Source organism: Tympanuchus pallidicinctus, unplaced genomic scaffold, assembly GCF_026119805.1.
Source record: "Tympanuchus pallidicinctus isolate F22 unplaced genomic scaffold, pur_lepc_1.0 scaffold12, whole genome shotgun sequence".
In the NCBI taxonomy this organism is placed as follows: domain Eukaryota; kingdom Metazoa; phylum Chordata; class Aves; order Galliformes; family Phasianidae; genus Tympanuchus; species Tympanuchus pallidicinctus.
The window spans coordinates 17,299,444-17,319,203 of NW_026294637.1; the positions used below are offsets into that span (position 1 = coordinate 17,299,444).

A 19,760-nucleotide genomic window follows, 5' to 3' on the forward strand; every position below is an offset into this window, starting at 1 on the left:
CTCTGGATTGTATTTTATAAATGAGCTTTCTCAAGCTTTGCATCTGCAGTTTGGTACCTGACAGATAATTGCTTGCAGGCAGGACTGCAAACGGCTGATGGGACAACTGCTGTGAGAGAAGTGGAGGGCCAGAACCATTACTGTAAACTACGACCCCACTTAATCTTACTGTTATTTCTGTTCCTAACATTTCATGTAACGTGTCACAACAGAAGACGAGACATTTATCAAAGTAAGGATGTGATATTGTTTGCTTTTCCATAAAAAAAGAAAGAGCGTGTATTAGAATAGTATTTAAAAAGGCAACCTTGTGCATTATGCTGCAAATTGCCATGTTCATTGCTATAGCAAATTGCTGTATGTTTTCCAAACTCCGTCACAGACTGCAGTATGTAACCATAAAAAGGTAACTGTAGATACAACTGCAGCTGAAACAAAAGCAAGCATAATTTAACTCAATTATCTTACCTATTTCCTTATTATCCTATCTCTCATTTCCACACGTTGGTATTTGTTAACTCCACAAAATATATGATTTTGCTGCTGGGGTGGTGGAAGAGTGCAAAAAGTAGGAGTTGCTCTGTGCCCTCACTACTCATCTCATGATAGCCATCTGAATTCTGGTGAAGCCGCTCGAATAAACCAGGAAAAAGTTTGAACTGCAGCCAGAGAACGCAGTGCCATTTAGGGTAGCATTGCTTTTAACAACTAGCAGAAAGCTTGCCAAGCCAGGCTAAGTCAAGCCTACAAGTTACTTTAACTCTTTCATATCTAAAATGTACTCTGATGACCGTGAAGCTGGATGTGACCTGAGGGTGAGGAGAAGATTTGGAACGAAATGCTCGTCTCCTTCCTTCTCAGACACCCCTGAACCTGGTGGGTTTTGTGTATGTCCGCAGATGAATGCTCCACAATTTCTCTGGGCAACCTGTTCCAGCGTTTCATGATGCTTTATGATTACATTTCACATGAGTTTACTGCTCTCACTTTGTGGGAAGAAAAGAGGCCTACAAACAAAAGCACTTCTAGCCGCCACCAGGCCTAACAGCTTGCAGAAGTGAACTCAACTGAGTAAAGATTTAAATACAAGAATCACAATGACACTGCTTTGGATGTGAAATGCAAGCAATCTTTTGACTGTAGGAACACTATGGCTATAAAACAGTGACTCCTCATGAGCAGTGATATGTCATGCATTAAATGTTACAGTAGGCTTCATCCTTTTTATGTTAGTCTGGTTAGGATTATGGGCTAACCAGACATCAGCAGTTTTACGTAGCTAGACTTACTGTCTGGATCATATCTATAATGTATTTATGTCCTAAATATGGAAAACACGTTGATGCCAACCTATACGTATATCTCAATGAATGGAAAATAATTAATTAGGTCTTTGGATAATTCCACCATAAAAATCTACATTTTAGTTGTTCTTGAACTGCAGTTTCTTGGTAGATGTTGATATCATTCTTTGGCAAGGTATTTTCCTCTTTACATTTCATAAACAGTAAATCTGAATTTAATTATGCTTTATTATAAGAACAGGCAATCTCAGCCCCAAATTCACATTTCAGCAAAAAATATGCAACAGCATTGGTAAATATTTAAGAAATGTATGCACCTGGTGGTTCAAAACTTTGGTCCCCAGTCCCTCAAACATGTATGGACATGCCAGTCTTATATGTCTGAGCCATCTCAATGCAGTCAGTTTATTCTTGTATTTACATATTCCTAAAAATGAACAAATGAGGGATTTTTGCTCTTCTACAAAGCTGGCTGCGGGTCCTCCCAAATTCACAGTGCTCCAAACCAAAACAGTTTGGAAAACAAGGTGCATCACATTGTTACTGTGCTTTGGAGGATGCTTATTTGCTTTCCACAGAAGCCCTGTGTACATGCAGTTTTTCATATGACTCAGGAACTCAGTGGTAGCTGAGCCAACGGTGCAGCCTGCTCAGGATATTCCTACTTCACATTTATACAAAAGAAGAGAGGTAAACTCTCAAACTAGGATAAGAAAGGCTTCAGGCAGCAAAAGATGACTGCAGATGTTTCAGCAGTTAGTGATATTGTAAAACAGAGGGCCCTCTCTTCTGCTAAAGCTTGGAAATACACTGAAACCTAATTATTGTTTTCAAAACATTGATAATTTAAGCTGTATATTAAGGCTCTTTGATAAAATTCCTCCAAATAGATCATAGGATCATAGAATGGACTGGGTTGAAAAGGACCACAATGCTCATTCTGTTCCAACCCCCTGCTGTGTGCAGGTCACCAACCAGCAGCCCAGGCTGCCCAGAGCCACATCCAGCCTGGCCTTGAATGCCTGCAGGGATGGGGCATCCACAGCCTCCTTGGGCAACCTGTTCCAGTGCCTCACCACCCTCTGAGTGAAAAACTTCCTCCTCACATCCAACCTAAACCTCCCCTGTCTCAGTTTAAGACCATTCCCCCTTGTCCCATCACCATCCACCCTCACAAACAGCCATTCCCCCCTCCTGTTTATACGCTCCCTTCAAATATTGGAAGGCCACAGTCAGGTCTCCCAGAAGCCTTCTCTTCTCCAAGCCAAAACGTGTCTTTGAAAAGCATCTCTGAGGCATTCTTAGAGCCTCTCTGAGACCTTAGAGCCTTTGTGCTTGTTCGATCTTAACTTTCCTGGTTGTATCCCTCAGAACGAGGCAAGATAATTTATCCTTCTTTAAATAGAAATTACAAGCATATCTTTAGGAACCAGCTTTATGAAAGCGCAGTAAGTAGCTTGAAAGACAAGGTTCTTCACAAACACGCTTGGATCTAACTCTTACTCTCCTCTGTAAGTATGCATTTACCTAAATTGCTGTACGTAGCACTGCAAGGATTCAAGTCAGAGGGATGTGGAGCTTCTTCTTTGTCTTCCTCCCCCTGAGGGGCGCGGACAGCAGACACTGGTATGACCGAGGCACTGCCACCATTGTCCTGCTTCACAAACACGGCTCTTGGGACGCGGGGGGACAAGTCCTCCAGCGTGGTATCATCGGGCACTTGACTGAAAGAAACAGCACAAAATCATTTGGAGACCAGGGCTAGACCCTAACGGCAAAACACCAGAACGTGCACAACAAATAGAGGGAAGGAAATTAATAAATAAGCTCCTTTTGCCCACCTCTTCTTTTAAGAATCACCTTCTAAAACACTTATTGTTTTCCTACTAAGGTGAAACAACTTTTGACTCAAACAGTAAAAATAATTCCTACCTTTCACACAAAAGAGATAATGAAATGTTTTACAGCTGACTACAATCAGCACGTGTATGCAGGAATGACTCTGCATACAAGATGTGGACTCATACAACAGCAGCAGAGGTTAAAGTGCCTTTTACCAGTTAGAATAATTTTACCTAAATCAAAAATACTGGGGTACAGCGAGGGGACTGTAAGTGTTAATAAATGCATTTTCATATAGTGGTAGGATTTTGGGAACAGACTTTGGGAAACCTCGCTGTCAATTTCCCATCTAACATTCTCCAGGATTAGCATCCATCTTCTCGTGTATTAGGTCAGTCACAAAGGCCAGGAAAACATTCCTCTGCCCTTAGCTATGAGCTTCTAATCAAACTATGATTACTTATGGCACAGAACTACAAACTGATGGCTTCAATCAGCTTTCATGGACATGTTTGCAGCAATAGGACTTAAAAATTATACATAATATATCGAAAAAGCACTGTGTTCAGGTTTATTAAACGAACAAACAGTGCTGCTGAAAATGTAGCAGCAGGTATCAATAATGTGCCAGATAAAACACATTGGAGATGGTCCAAAATACTTCCATATTTTTATGCTCCCTCACTCACAGAAACAAATACTGATGATAGCCAAATCTTCAGAGCGTCTGTCCTACCCATCAGTTCTCATTATTCCATCCTGATCAAATCGAACAGCAAGAATTTTAAATACTCGTTGCTCTCCATAAGGGTGAGGGGTGAGCACCTCCTCCAAAAGATGATCACCACATCATGTAAAAAGGTGTTTAATTTTTATGCCAAAGACTTTAAAGCAATGCAACTTCTGATGAGCAGCAACAAAAAATCTGCTTTTTGAAACAGGCAGAGCAGCTGAGTTTCCACGGCACAAATCCTTACAGTGGGAAGGCAGGCCGAACCCTCAGAGTTAACATAAGTGATAAGCACAGGTCTTTCCATTCTAATCCCGAGCCAAAATACTGAAAATCATGATACACAACCTTCTAGCAATCCCAACCCGGCTGCAAAGATTAAAACATGCCAACAGTTTGCACAACACAAGGCCCCACGTATGGCGCAGCACGCACATGCTGTTCTGCCCTCAGCCTCACGAGCTGTAACTGCAGGCGGTTGCAAACAAAACTCATTAGAACTTGTTAGTAAAGAAGGAAATGGCACCACTTCAAATAGCTGCAGCCTTTAATCAGCATTAAAAATTCTGTTCATTTTTAGTACCGTGCATAGCAATGGTGTGAAGAACATTCCACGTGCCCTGAACAGATCCACATGAAAGAGTTAACCTACAGTAACACCCGAGTAGAGCACATATGAGATTAAAGCAGTGAAAAGGCTCTTCAGAAGATGAGAATTAAACTAAAGACCTGCTCAGGTCGTTGCTGTGAATTACAGACATACCCGCGTTGCTCAGTAAGGAAGTTTTCTTTCAGAAGGAAGAGTTTCTAACAGCTCTGCAGCTCTGCCATGGCCGTCCAGCAAGACTAGCATGGCTCCAAGCCACGGCTTAGTATTGACTGGTGTGCAACAGAGCAGACTCATCCTCCACACCAGACACATGCAAGCACATACGCTAAACCTAAGCTCAAAAGCATTCTGCCAAACAACGTAAACCAACAGCGCCAAGGAAGAAAGAAAAAAAAAACCAACTCACCCACTGTACTCACTCACACAATTCCCCATTAAAGGAAATTCTTTCAGGGCCTTCTTGAGTCTTTTAATCATGTCTTGAAACTCTGGCGAGCCATTGATTCCACAGTGTTCTGATGCGCTACAAGTTGTGCAAGCTGTGAGCAACAGGCTGAACTCTGCACAGAGTGATACACCTACTGCACCTTCATGTTTACCTTCGGGGGTTGGCCCAGGGACTTGCCAGAGCGCCCCAGGAGAGCACTGAGTTACAGCCCTGCCTTCTTAACTCTTCCACTGCTTCCGTGCATGGAAAACAGGTCACAAGCTACTGCATCAGGGTTTTGGTATGACAGCTATGGTCTTAGTCATGTTAATTAGCTAAGGAAAAGCAGGTTCAGATTTCACTGTTAAAAGTAAGCTGGTATTCCAACCCATTTTAGTGTCCGAACCTAATACAGACTGAATTGCAGCAAGGAGATGTCAAGCCATGAAATGTTAGGAAATGGTTCCCTGTAACTTAACAGTGATGAGAGAGAGATCCTGAGAGATGAAGCATACATACGCTGACTCAATGAGCAAAAAGCCAGCCTGTAATCATCTCTGTCATCACACAGGGGGAACAAAAGGGGAAAACCTCCTCGCTCATTAACCTACAAGAACCAAAGGCACGATTGCTTTTGCTTCGTGCAGTCGTCTAAACAGTTAAAAATATATTAGTGTCCAAGAAAAGTAGAGCAGAGTGTCTGATAAACAAATTGTTCTTTAAGATCAGAACCATTAAAGCCTGATAAATTCATATACTCTTGTTGACTGCAAGTGATACTGAAAGCTATCCCCTTATTTGGGGATATTTATAGATATTTTGCCAGGATGGATTCTTTGATGCCTTGCGTAAGAGCACATATTTAGCTTCTGCCATAGAGGGTGCAGCCTCCCCTGTCCGAGCCTTTTACTGCTCCCTGCTTTATTTCAGAAACAAACTTCACAGGAAATGAATTACTTCCCTTAAGGAGCTCTGCTCCTCAGGCACACAGGGCACAAACCACGCGATTCTGCTCACGGAGGGAGGAGCCCTCCATACACAGCCAGCACGTGTTTTCTCAACAAGCTGAAATTACGCATGGCAAAAAAGCTTGACATAGCAATGACTGTCCTTCAGACATTACTGAAAGCACACACCTCAGATTTGCACGTGTACAAGCTCAAAATTGCTCTAAAAGCAGCTTCCTGCAAGGTCAAATGCCTCTGCTTCTTCCCTCAGCTTATCCTGCTCTACAGTTTCTGTAAGATGATGTAGTTTGACCTGCCTCAGTCACATGAGAACTGGAAATGTGTTATTTTTTGTAAGGACGGTGGCACCACAGCTATTGTGTGACCCACATTTTGCTCTGCTCAGTGCATGCCTTCTCCATCAGTGATTAATAAACAGCAATGAATACGAGGCAGAAAAAGAAGTGAGTGGTTCTGGAAGTGTCCTCATGGGCCTGGGTCAGATCTGGAGGTCAAGCTGAGGGCCAGCGGTCCTGCATAAGGCAGGCCTTGTGTCCAAGAAGCAGAAACAAGTGACAGAAGCATAGCAAAGACTTGTCGTGGCCCTACGCTCAGCTGAGAGTCCAATTATTTTGATGTCCACTCCTCCCCCGTGGATATTAGCAGGGCAATAATCAATTGTACTCACACAGGTTGAGATGAGAGAGCCTGACAAAAAAGATGACTTAATTTTACACAAAAAGCCTGAGAACTTGTAGATACATTTAGTTTCAAGGAGATCCTTGGGAGACTCCCTCAGACCTTAGCAGTTTTCAGCTAACTAAGCTAAACCAAATCCTAAATGCATTGATTAATGCTTGAGGAAAAATGCAGAGAGGTTCATGGTTTGGGGGTGGTCAAAGGCCAACTTACACCCAAACCTCCATCCCGAGCACATACCACTTTATCTCTGCAGATCACAGTACTCTGTGGGTACAGAAAATCCCTTCCAATGCCTCGTGCACTTCAGTTTTCATCACTGCCACGTGGCAGCCACAGTCACTTCAGAGGAAGGCAAAAGAAGCTTTACAACTAGCAATCCGCGACAGCTGAGCCATAAAGTTTATTCCCAGTTGCTATTATTTACAAGTTAGCTTATTCCTGAAGCATGAGAATTGGTACTCCTTTATTATTATTTTTCAATGTCTTTGTAATGCAATGTTTGCATGGATAATGGGAATGCATTTCCTAATCCAGCAGAGATGTCCTGCTAAGCTCTTTAGTGTCAGTGAAACTCAATGGCAATGAGTTCCAGATTAACTATGCATTATGAAAATCACTTTTCTTTGGCCATTCTTACGTCTTCAGTCTTTCCATTTTACAGACTGCATTAGAGGAGTTCAGAATTTTCCATTTATTAATCAAAATTTGCAAAATAATGAATGGTAATCATAGAGTGGGACCTTAAAGATCACCCAGCAGCACCCCCCCTTGCCATTGGCAGGGTTGCCAACTACTAGACCAGGCTGCCCAGGATCCCACCCAACCTGGCTCCAAAGATGGGGCACCCAGAGCACTCTTGGCAACCTGATCCAGTGCCTCACCGTCATCTGAATAAAATATTTCTTCCTAACATCTAACCTAAATCTATCCTCTTTTAGCTCAAAGTAATCCCCTCTTATCCTATCACCATCAGACCAAGTAAAAAGTTGGTCTCCTTGCTGCTTGTAAGCTCCCATGAAGTACTGGAAGGCCTCAATGAGGTCTCCCTGGAGCCTTCTCTTTTCCAATCTGTTACATTTCCTGGCTCCTGATCCACTAAATCAAGTGAGTCTATGTGTAAGCTCTATTCCTATGCTGTTCAGCTTTACAAAGTCCAGGCCACGGGTGATACATGCTATGGCACAGCCTACCACCCCAGTTACTTCTATTTTTTTCCTTACTTAACAGTGATGTAACAAAAGCAGCTAAAAATCTACGGAAGAGCAAACCCACACAGGGCCCTTTAAGTCTTGGTGATCTACATCACCTCATTAGAGTGTCTTTCTCAACTACCTAAATGTGGAAATTTGATTCCTAATTCAGGTTGTTGGTGTAACTTTGGCTTACTGTAATTTACAGCAAATAGTTTGAACAGAATTCAGCAACTTCAAGACAATCAACACATCAAAAAGCATCTAAGGATCATTCATTGTCCTCTGATACCTACAGAACTCATTAAAATGCCCAGTAAAATTCCCACAGGCTATTTTTTGATAAAAATAGCCTTAAAGAAACCCAAATTGTTGACGTAGAATTATGCTTTCTAAGGGAAACGTTCAAAACAAATCTTCAAAACATACACAACCATGGACACAATGGGCATTTCACTCATTTCGAAAGGTGTAACAACAGCAGGGCTCTTCTGTAGCTATGGGCCAAGAAAATTCATGTCTGTTGATCGTTAACCTAGTTCCAAATCCTTTTGACCATCATCTTAGGGATGAGGTTAGTAATCCCAGCTTTAGCTATGAAGAAATGCTTTCTTACCTAAACCAGAATGGAAAGAATACACAGACCTCCCTGCTTGAAATATTCCAGTAAACATACAGTTTTACCTTGAGTTTATCCAACTCTGGGCCATACAGACCATAAAAGAAAGTCAGGAGTGACTTGTGGCTGTCGAAGGAAACTAGTCAGCTTAACACAGAACTGGAATGGAAATGGCTGCACACAATTCACCTGCACCTTGATTTACAAGATGCTGCGATCTACGAACAGGGCTGAACGATTTTAGTTCAGTTCTGATGTGGTTTATGAAGATGGGAAAGGAAGAATCAGAAGGCAGAGCTGCAGTTTTCTTTCAGGAAATGGCTCAATCTAAAAAGCTGCCACTGGGGTGTAAGCGATGATCTCTCAATGAGAGGAGAAACTTTATCTTGGGAAACCCCCACAGCAAGGTGCTGATCCATTAGATAACCAAGCCTTTGAAGAAGCAGAAAGATGACTTTGTTTTGTTTTTTAAACTCCTGTGTGGATTCCACCTCCATCGCTTACGATGGCTTAGGCCACAGACGTTGTCCTGTTCTCCTTTTGGAGGTCAGCATTAGCTTTTGCCTGAGAGCATCTGCTGCACACACACACAAAAGCCCTGCAAGAGGTCTGAGAACACCTGGTTTCCATTCCATTACAATGTGGCTGATGTGATTGCTGATTTCCAGCAAAATCTAATCCACCTATAATTTTTTGGCATAAGGATTACATTAGCATTTGCCTTCTCCTTTGGAACCACCCTGTATGCAGCCTGGCTTGAAACAGAAAAACCACCACAAGGATAAAATCATACCAAGCTCTTTCATATAGCTTTCCCAAACAACTGTGTATTTTGCCAATGCTGTTCAAAGGATGAAATGACTTCTTGGTGATAACTTTAAATACCTCCAGACAGCCCTGCTTTGTGGTTATCTTATCAATCTCTACCAGCTTTGTAATCCATTGAAAAGTAAGGAAACATTGTACATTTATTTAATTTGCTTTCAAGACCCCCCAGTAATTTGACATTTTAAAAGCTTATCTTATTTTCCAGGTCATCTGTTTGTTTCTTTCAGTGACTTCACTGTTGTTGGCATTCTCAGAAACATGTCACGTTTGTTGACTGCTATCTTCCTATCTTCCATTTCCCTCTAAGCCTCTGCAAGCTTAGCCAAAAATTTTAAATACCTTTTCCAAACATATCTTGGCCTGAATCAGTACTAACCTTTCATAAACATCTGGTGAGTTAACACAAAACAAGACCAGCACCGTCTTAAGGACTCCTGTTTGTGTGAAAATGGAAGTTGACAACCCTGATTCTTATTTACTAGAATATTAAAAAGAAAAGTCAAAACTCTTAAATGGAATTCCTTATTTTTTTGGCATTATTAGGTTTCTCTGTCTGTAACAGTATTAAAAATTCATGCAGCTAACAAAAAAATGACTGAAAATAAAGACATTCACTGTTCTAACCATTGCAGCATTTCAGTGCATTTCCCTTTTGAAACCACAGAACAGAATCATTAGAAAGAAGTCATTTCAATTCTAATGTTTGGAAAATTCTGACTGCCACCAGGGAAAATTGCTTTTTGCTTGTATCATCAAGGCTTGCAGGAAAACGAAAAGCAATAATACTATTGGAATAAGATATGGATGGAACGACCACCTGCCTTCAGTAGTATGGGTCCAAGGGACTCCAGTGAGTGCAAAAGCACAGAACAAGAGAACAGCACCATCTCTAGGGTAGTCTAAGAACAAGTGCCAGCAGTGCGTGCAGCCTGCAGTCTTTCAGGGCAGGTTACCCCCAAATAAGCAGTGTTCTCCTTGGATCACCTCCCCTGTCTGCTCACCAGAAGCGACAAGCAAACTATTTTGGTGGCACATGGAAGGCAGTGCAGCTCCTGATGGCAACGTATTTGGCAATGCTGCTGACGTGATACTGACACACAGCCACTTCCTCCAGAAGACAAAGGAAAATGCAGGTTCCTCTAAAGGGAACAAACCTCTCCAATGCCACGCGTTCTCTAAAGCTGCTTATTTCTCCCTATTTAATTGAAAGTAGATTAGACTCCCACGAAGAGTTATTCAGCCTGGGTACGTTCCCCACTGTCTTCAGCCTTAGGCTATAGCATGCACTGCATTTGGGGCAACTGCTTCAAATTTAAATCGACCAAATCCAGCTCTGTATCACACTATGCTAAACTTTATCATCACCTTACATTACAGACCCCAAAGCTTTACAGGTCTGACAAAAGGCAAGCAACCTGAAAAGCAGTGCTGCCTTCCATGAGAACACCATACAGCTCTTCCCAACTGTGATCTAAAAAGATTTAACTCCGCTTGATGCGATGGTCACTCCTGGTCAGTTAAGACTTATTTCACTTCAAGGCAGACAACAAACAGCTTACAGCAAGCTGTATGCACACACAGGGACTTCTGTTAGCTTAAGTCAATTCACAAACCATCTTAAATCTAAAATCACTGTAATTTTCTTTAACAGATAAGGCAGTAAAGGAGGAAAAACCACAAAAAGGCACTGCCATTACGCAGCTATTTTGTGAGGCTCACACGTGTAAGTCACAAAGTTTACAGAACGACCCATTTCCTACCATGAGGTTATTGCTTCAATAATGCAAACGTGAATAATGCAAACGTGAAGTTATTTTGGAACTGATTTGTATAATCACTAACTTTGGAAGACTTGGTCTGATACACCCATGGCTGCGTTCTGCACTCAGTGAAATGCAAACTACATCCCCACGATGGACTGCAGCAAACACGTCAAGCGTGGCAAAGAAATCTGTGATGTGTTGAAAACAATGAGTATCTGGAAATGTTCTGACCTGAGTCTGTTCTGATCATGTTCTGACACAGCCAAAGCAGCATGTGTGTCCTTGATAGGGGAATAAACCACAGCCTGAGCCATTCGAGTACCAGGAATTTATAGGAGTAAAATACATAACCTGGTCAAATATGCTCAAACAGAACAAAACAGGATTTTAGTAAATAATGATTAAGAAAAATTCAAGAAGAGATCATTCAACAATATTGCTGGGCAAAATGAAGCAGCGGGCCCTGCTGAATGCAACACAGTTGGGGGGCAAAGTATATTACCTGCTGAAGGCCTTGTGGAAGGTAGATTGCTTATTTATAGATAATTTCCTTCTATGATTACTTTTCACATGGCTTATTTCTGGAGCATGGCAGAGATGCTGCAATGTCGTATCAAGTTAATTAGCACCTCTTGTTATCGCGTCTATGTGAGATAAAGTTAGCACACCACCTTTTATGTCTCACAGAGTTTTTATCTCTAATTTTCAATTGCTGTCATCTGTTTCTGCAAAGGAATTCTTTAGCTTTTGTACAACGTAAGAACTATTTCTTCAACTAGAAATTCAGGGAAATGTATCAGATCCAATGTAACATGGCAATTACACTGTATTAGCAGACCTGCAAACACACACCCCAAACAGGTACCCGGTAATTTTTTTCTTACTGATAACTGATATCATGCAAAGATTTTTAGAATATGCTCTAAGATCCTTAAAATAAATATGTGTACACATGTAATAAAACCCCTCATTTCTTCCCTTTATGCTAGTGTACACAGTGCAGTTTACACTGCAAAAAGGAAAGGAAGGTTACCTGGGGATTTTCTTCAGGATCTGAGGTGGTGATGGATGGCTCGTTATTTTCTGCTCAGAGCTCTCTGGAGACTTCTCCTGTGTCTCCCCTTTGTCTTTTGCAAGCACATCTGCGATAGCAGACTCCACTCCACTCTTGTATTGATGGTCAACCTGCGGTTCGGTTTGTGTTGGTTCACATCTATACATGAAAACAATCGATGGCTTCTCACTGGAGTCTGACTTTGCCTCGCTGAACCAGTGATGCCGTTGGACCGGAGGAGGGGGGAGCATGTGAATCACAGTTCCATCCAGACCCACCAGTTTCCCTTTCTCTCTTTCTTTCTCTCTGTCTTCCTCATCATCTGTTTTTCTGCGGCGGAAGAAGCTCTTAAACGATATCCAGCGTTTGGGTTTAGCATCAGCAGCTCGCCGAACCTCGGAGTGCAGGATGGACTCCGCCTCTGTCGACCTGGTGGGACTATTGGGTTTGGCCCAGTTGCTAAAATGCCTTTGCAGCAGATTACTCGCGTGGTAGGGTGAAGATGTGGACCGAGGAGGAGGGAACGGTGGTGCTTGTTCTGCCTTGGGACTTGCGGTATTCGGGGTGCCTCTCACTGGCTTTGGGGAATTGGTGGCAACTGGCTGTGAAGCTGTGTCTTTCTGCATTTTAACGGCAGTGCTTTCCGTGGTCTTGGATGACTCTACTTCAGACTGTGATGTAAACAGGGATTTAGGTCGTACGAGGGTGTTCTTAGCAGCATCGGCGTCAGGAGGTAAGGAATACAGCTCTTCTGCACTGCAAGACTTGGGCCCAGCCTGCGGAGTTTCTGGAGGAGACTGCGGAGGCTGGATGGAAGCCACGATCTGTGAAAGCACCGTGCTGGCATTCTCTCTGCTGCTGCTGCCGGTGGGAGCAGAAGCCTCTGGGGTCACATCTGCAGGTTCTTGTGCTGCCTTCTGAATTCTCGGTGGGGAGCTGTGGTCAGAGCTATGACTTCTCTGTGGTGATATCTGACTTTTACCGAGACAGCTGTTAAACTCCTGCACCTTCTGAGCCACAGAACCGAGTCTACATTCAGTGCTATTCGTCACCCCCTTTGCTTCAGTGGGTTTGCCTCCTATGGCTTCAGTCATTTTGCTTTCTGTCTCTATTTCTTCGTAAGTGTGACTAATTACACTGGTAGTTTTATCTTTCACAGACAGCTCTCCGCTGGTCCCTAGAAAACTTTTGTAGATAGCCAGGTTATCATACGCGTTTGGATTGATGACAATTGGAACTTTAATGGCATTTTTGGAACTCTTAGCATAAGTGGGCTCGTCATGAATGATAATGGGAAAAGGTGGCATGCCAGCATTATTATAGCTGTTGAATTTTATCTCAGATAAATTGGGAGATTTAACTGGGATCGTTTTAGAAGAAAGGTTTGTAGCTGTAGGCGAAGTAGGAGCTGACTTGTGGCTTGTCTTCCTGGGAGGAACAGAAGGTCCAGAGCTGTTAGCAACTAACTCCACCTTCGGTATCTTCTGTCTTGGACTCGTGCTAGAAGTCCACACTTCCTGATACCTGATTGCACTGGATTTTTTCAGATTGGCGTTGACTCGTGCAGGTGATGCTGCAGAGGATTTAATAGGTGTGCCTGGGGTTACCGGCGAACTTGGGCTAGATGATGTATTTTTGGCTTCTGAGGTTTCAGTCTGACTCTCCTTACATTCATTCGTCATGGCTGCTGATACATCCACTACGGTATATGGCTTGCAAACTGGCTGTTCCATATTCACCACTCTGTAAGGTTTAGCTTGCTCTTCCACAGGCACCAAATTTATAGTTACTGCCTGACCGCTAACATCCGAAGAACTTTTATTCTCTTGTTTATCAGTCTGCACAGCAATTTTGCCATCCTTCTCTTCCAGTCGAAGAGCAAGGACGGCCTTGTGGGTTTCGAGACTCTTTGGAACGTTCCTGGAAGCTTTTGACACATCCTTCACTTGCTGACTATCACAGAGACTCTCATATTCTGGTTCAATCAATTTGATGTCCTGGGGAGTACTAGGAGATAATCCTCCATTACAGAGCTTCTGTGAAGAGCTGCTGGCTGTTCCAGAACGAGACTCTTCTGTCAAAGAAGAATCGGGAGATGTAGAATCAGAAGATACCATGCTCTGCATGCTCTCTTGCCCATACAGAATCACAGTCTCTTCCCCATAACCGTTCAAAATTTCATCGTAACTGTCGTCGTAATCTACAGCACAGATCCGCTGCAGAGACTTGTTTCTCAGAGGCACGGTATTCCATTTTTTGTCAACACAGAACTGAACAGGAGATAGAGTGTTAGCTCTAAAATTAGCAAAGCGAGGTTGGCCCCTCATCCGAATTTCCATTGCTAGCAATTCTTCATCACTTTCATCCCAGCTTTCATGCTCTTCCTGCATGCTGCCAAAAAACGCGTCATCCTCACTCTCATCTCCGCTGGAGAATTCTGGGTAACAGAAACGTCCGCCTTCATTACTTATGACCTCCGTGCTTCCACTCAGAATAACGTGCTTGCCGTGAGAATCCTTCATCCCACCCATCATGCAGCTTGGAGGAATCTTTCTTTCTAACGATCGCTTATAACAATTATTTATCCTTCCCAAGAAGGTTTCTCTCGAGTTCATTTCACTTCCAGTCAGCTGAGGTGCGGTATCCAAACCTGCGATCTCCTTCAAGACTTCTGTCAGTCCATTATTATTATTATTTGGTATCTTCCCTACCCCATCACTGTTGCCGTAAGGCCTAGGAACGTGGCTGTAGCCCTCAATTTCATCTTCATTATTATTGTTCAGTGGTTTTTTGTGCAAGACAGCTTTGTTTCGGTTCCAACCCGCGGGCACCGATTTATTCTCACCATGATCCGGAGCGCCGATTTCGCCACACACACCCTGCCCATCTGCTACCATCATGGTGGGCTTCACAGCTATCGTGGGTTTCTTTGCCACAGGCGGTCGGAAACTCCCCGTGTTCCTGCCACGCTGGCTGTTACTTTGGTTTGCATTGGTTTTCAGATTGTCATGCGAGAGGGGTTTTTTTTCAGACACCGGGGGCAACTGATGCAAGCTTTTTGGCTTAAAGCAGTTCTTACATTCACCAGGTTTCCAGACGTGCTCAGTGAAGGTGTTGCAAGCAGACATTTTCCCAGCACTCTGCGCGTGACGCCGTGCTGTTCAGTGCATGGTAAGAACCTCGTCTGTGTGCTTCCTCTCTTCACGTGGTACGGCTACTGTTGTGAGCAGCGATCATTCTGAAACACCAAAGAGAACGGGGACGAGAATGGGTAAAACGGGTCAGTGAGCAACAACTCAGAATAACCCACTGACCTTTCCACAGAATCACAAGGTTGGAAAGGACCTACAAGGTCAGCCAGTCCAACTGTCCTCCCATCACCCTGGTTATCACAAAACCGTGTCTCGTAACTCCTCATCCAGAGGCCATTTTGCTGATCTCAGCTCTTTTTACTTAAATTTACAAACCCGCTAAATGAAATGCAAAAAAAAAAGAGAAGTTGCAATTATCATTCTTCTCAGATATGAAGAATTAAAACTTTGGCAGCTAAGATCAGCATTACACAGAGCAGAGAAAGAGAGAAATGGCAATGACTGAGACACGGAGTAATTCTCTTGACAAGTTCGGGACCATTGACCTTTATTTTTCACACAATAAATCAAATGCTGGGAAGAGGATATAAAATCAAGGATTAGTGCAAATTGCCTCCAACATAACCGTTTAAATATGGCACAAGAAAGTAATAGTATGCTTTACACTCAAATGCAATTTAGATTGTTTTAGCTTCAAATGTGAATGAGCTCAACTTAAGTGGCAAAATATGTCTGAGCAATTCCAAACTCAGCCATTTTAGCACTTTTTTTCAGCAGAGTTGAATTATAACTGGACAGATGCTTTGTTCGACAAGACAGGCTGGAGGGCTGGGCTGGAAAATCAGATAAAAAAAATGCTAGGGCAATCTTTGTGGAAAGTTACTGCTTATTCTCCTTTAGCTTGCAACGCTGGCAATAAGATATTCCTACATCCTGCAAACAAAGCTGTGGATTTTCAGTCTCCGACTTGTTTTGCATGTCGCTTCTCCACCTAACGCCCATCCCTGCCCTCCCCGAAGTAACAACTGAAATACAATTATACACTCATTTCCAAGTGAGTTCTCCTCTTTCTCTGATTTCCTGACACCATTTCCTGACACTCGGCCTTGGGGGAAAACTGAACGCAACTGTTATATTTTACAGCCACTGGAGCATCCTGGCTGTGAGAGTTTATGAATTAATGCCTGAAGACTTGAAGCCAAAGCCACAAGTCTGGTCCCCCCCTCATTGTAGCGTGACTCAAACACCATCAGAGACGTTTTGCTGAGGTGAAAGAACGCAGCTCTCTCCACAGCTGGTGGCTTTTCAGCAGGCAGCAGGACAGCCGTGCTGCACTCTCCATGGTCACAACTGGTTTCCATCAGTGCAGCAAACAATAAGAGCCATGTGTCACACTGACACCGGCACGACTTTGTCAGTCTCCTCACGTCACACTGTGATTTGGCACAGGGCTGCCCTGCGCTGCAGAGCTGCAGGAGCAGTGCTGTTCCAACGGCAGATGGGGCTGCAGTCTAACTGTATTCCAGCACAGTGCCCTCAGACACATGCTGCCACAGCCATCCTTTCTCATACGTCGACTAAATATGTTTCCAGACACAGTTTTTACCCAGAAAGTCAGCGCCAAAAGCTTCCTCTGCATGACCTAACACAGAAAGCCCGCCAGACAGAGCTCTGCCCAGCCTTCAGCCCCTGTTTTATCTATGTGCTGATGGAAATGCCTCTGTACTGCTCTGCTTCTTGGTTCAACACCTTGCAAGCCTGCGTCCCACAACCAGAAAAACTGCATTAGGAAGTAATTCTGCTACAACACGAGAGAGTACCGGAATTTTATACCCTAGTTAACTCCTCCCTTTTGTGTGTTTAACAAATATAAGGAGAAAAGTTGCACTAATTGGAACATTTTCTTGGAAAATGTACTTCTCCATTACAGAAAATCTCCAAGCAGGCCATTTACACAAAAAGATTAGTGCGGGTGAGGATGGTTTTTTTACCATTTAACTGGGTAATATTATTTCTCAGAAATGGCACGAATTGCACTCGCTCTGCAATCCTATCACAACACAGGCAGTTTTATGGCCTGCTAGGCAATGCTTTTCCTGCTAATAACACTGGGTAAAATGAGAAAGCACTGTAGTATTGCATACCCTCACGGACATTTGTCTCATGTTTTCCTGCTGGCCACACTCACTCCCCTTTGCTCAGATGCACTGACATGGATCAGCTTTCCTGTCATGTGCTGTGTAGAAGGTGTGCATGTGAACTACACGTGTGCCAGCGCAGACATGTCACGAGCACACAGGAGTTACATAAGCCACGTTACAACTTTCAGATCTCTTGCCCTTCAGCACCAAATGGGAATGGACTGAACACAGCCACACGCTCTAATGGGACTCCTGACACAGGCAGGAGCTGCTGCCTGCTCCGTAAGGGCTTCCAGGATGAGCGGTTCCTGTGAGTTGCTCTGCTACTGCCTGCAGCTGTAGCAAAGAGGAAATGTGTGCCTTCAGACAAGAGGAAATGTCTGCTAAGCAAAAAAACCCAACCAAATAGCCAACAAACAAAAGAATTCCAACACTGAGCTCTTTCCATACTTTGAAACCGGAACTCTCCTATGCTATTACAGATGATGTTCACATTGACCTTTATAGGTGTAAAGTGGTACTGTGCTCTCAAAAAAATTCAGGCAGCTTCTTCACTGTACAACTGCAGACATCTTTTTCTGGTGCTTTCCTTTCCCTTTAAAGACAGCCAATGCATTTCTATTCCAACTACACATGGAATCACTACCATGAGTGATAATGACGATGCGAGTGATGATGAGTGAAATGAATGAGATCTTCTTTCAGCACAAATAAAACCTGTAACATTCTTCACACGTCCAGGATATGGATCCTATGGTTGCTAACAGCTGCAGCTGGACAGGGGGCAGCAGAGCCTGCTGAAGGTAATGAGAATACACACAAAATGCATGAGAAACATTGCTTTGCTGTGACAACCCAACACGGTTCGTCTCTGCCCTACTCCTCAGAACTAAGAAGGCCACGAGGAGAACCAGGCAGTCCCTCGTGAGATCTCCTGAGCTCCATGGTGCTCCTGGTATCTCTGCTGTTGCAATGACAGCCCTTCCCATGGCTGAGGGATGGGAATGTGCACATTGCAGAGCTGCAGGCTGCTCTGAAACGTGTTGTCTGGGGGACAGAACTCACAAGGAGACGCTCAGTCTCAGGAAAGCGAAAGCAAAAAAAGCCCTCAGATGTTCAATACGAAACAGCATTAGGTTTCTAAAGTGTTAACAGGACATATGTAGTACTGCTGCACGTGTCATCCTGCACACCGAAGCTTTTTATGTAAGCTGATAAATACAGATACTTGCAACTTTTACCCAGAAACAGCAGCACGATGACGTTCAGCAGCAAACATTCACCAAGCCACAGTGCCAGGAATGAGCACAGACAGACAGACAGTTCAGCTGTAGCAGCACAGCCAGCACAGATCACGGCACTTCCTTCATCAGGTGCTTGGGTCAGCACTGAGAGGCTTAAAGGCTAAATCACTGTGTGTATGAATGAGAAACAACACCGCTTGTTTCGGTGACTGCACACAGCGTGGCCCTGTTAAGCTGATATAAAACAAAGAGCAGTGCCAAAGCGTATTTCACTTTCACATCAGGTTCAGGTTTGGAGCTGCAGTGCAGAAATGGAGCAGCCCCAGCTCAGGTATCCTCCCATCAGGAATGGAACCTTGCACACAAATGCAGTGGTATTTCTGTGGCTCTCATCTGTTGACATCACCTTTGCTGAGTGCACATAGCTAGCAATAAACATGCATTTCCAGCATTTTCCCTTTGTTCTATGTAATTTCAGGCTAGCAGCTCTCCCTTAGATGCATGCCGGCTGAATCACGATGAAGGCCTTCTCCAGTAATACTTTACACTAACATAATCCAATTAAAAGGAACTTAATTGGTGTGCAACATTCCCTACAATTTCAACATTTTAAAAATGAATAGTCTCAGTAAGTACCAGATGGTGACATGCACTAATTAATCAGGCCTGCTCCATGAATGAGCGTATTAAAATGAAGGCACCTATTAGACATGTGTTTTCAATGCTGTATGCTGCAAAACCTCCCCTTAAATGAATGCCTACCACATTACTGAGCAATACGTACACACGTGCATTTCATCATTTGGTCTCCAATCAGGGGATATCTGATCTAGCTTTCCTTTCTTGCTGTTTCTTTAACTTCAGGCCACTCACGAGAACGGGCCCAGGGGTTTTTTTGCCACACAATAAATCACACTGACAAACCTCTGTAAGAGGCAGCAGCCCATTGTACTGCTGGCAAACGACCCACTAAGCTCTCACCACTGACAGGCATGTCCTCAATCTGAAAAATAAGTGAGGGAATCCTGCCTGGGCTTCCTCTGCATGAGTGCACCACGAAACCACCATGGCTTTGTGGTTGTGCCTGAAGTGCTTGCAAGGATCTGGACGGCCACTGATCATCACACACAGCCCTGTATGTTAAACTTAAGACTGAAATCGTTGTTGTTCTTCTCAGAGTCTGAGGTATGTATCTATACATCCAAATGCAATAAAAAACATTTTAAGGAACTTCAGGAAAAAGCCCCAAATGTTCCAACTTCGTGCC

The 19,760-nt window shown here is 43.5% G+C and overlaps 1 protein-coding gene across 10 annotated transcripts in view; it reads right to left on the minus strand.

The window, feature by feature from the left end:
* Positions 1-19,760, minus strand: part of PEAK1 (pseudopodium enriched atypical kinase 1) — a 95,896-nt gene that overhangs the window by 19,289 nt on the left and 56,847 nt on the right. For 9 of the 10 annotated variants that reach the window (XM_052672517.1, XM_052672523.1, XM_052672520.1 and 6 more), the window contains 3 exons: positions 11,996-15,254; positions 4,893-5,009; positions 2,832-3,028 (listed from right to left, as the gene is read on the minus strand). In XM_052672517.1, the coding sequence (XP_052528477.1) occupies positions 2,832-3,028; positions 4,893-5,009; positions 11,996-15,144 (3,463 nt within the window). In that variant the 5' untranslated portion in view covers positions 15,145-15,254. The remainder of the gene's footprint in view (positions 1-2,831; positions 3,029-4,892; positions 5,010-11,995; positions 15,255-19,760) is intronic. The other variant, XM_052672524.1, reaches the window with a different exon arrangement.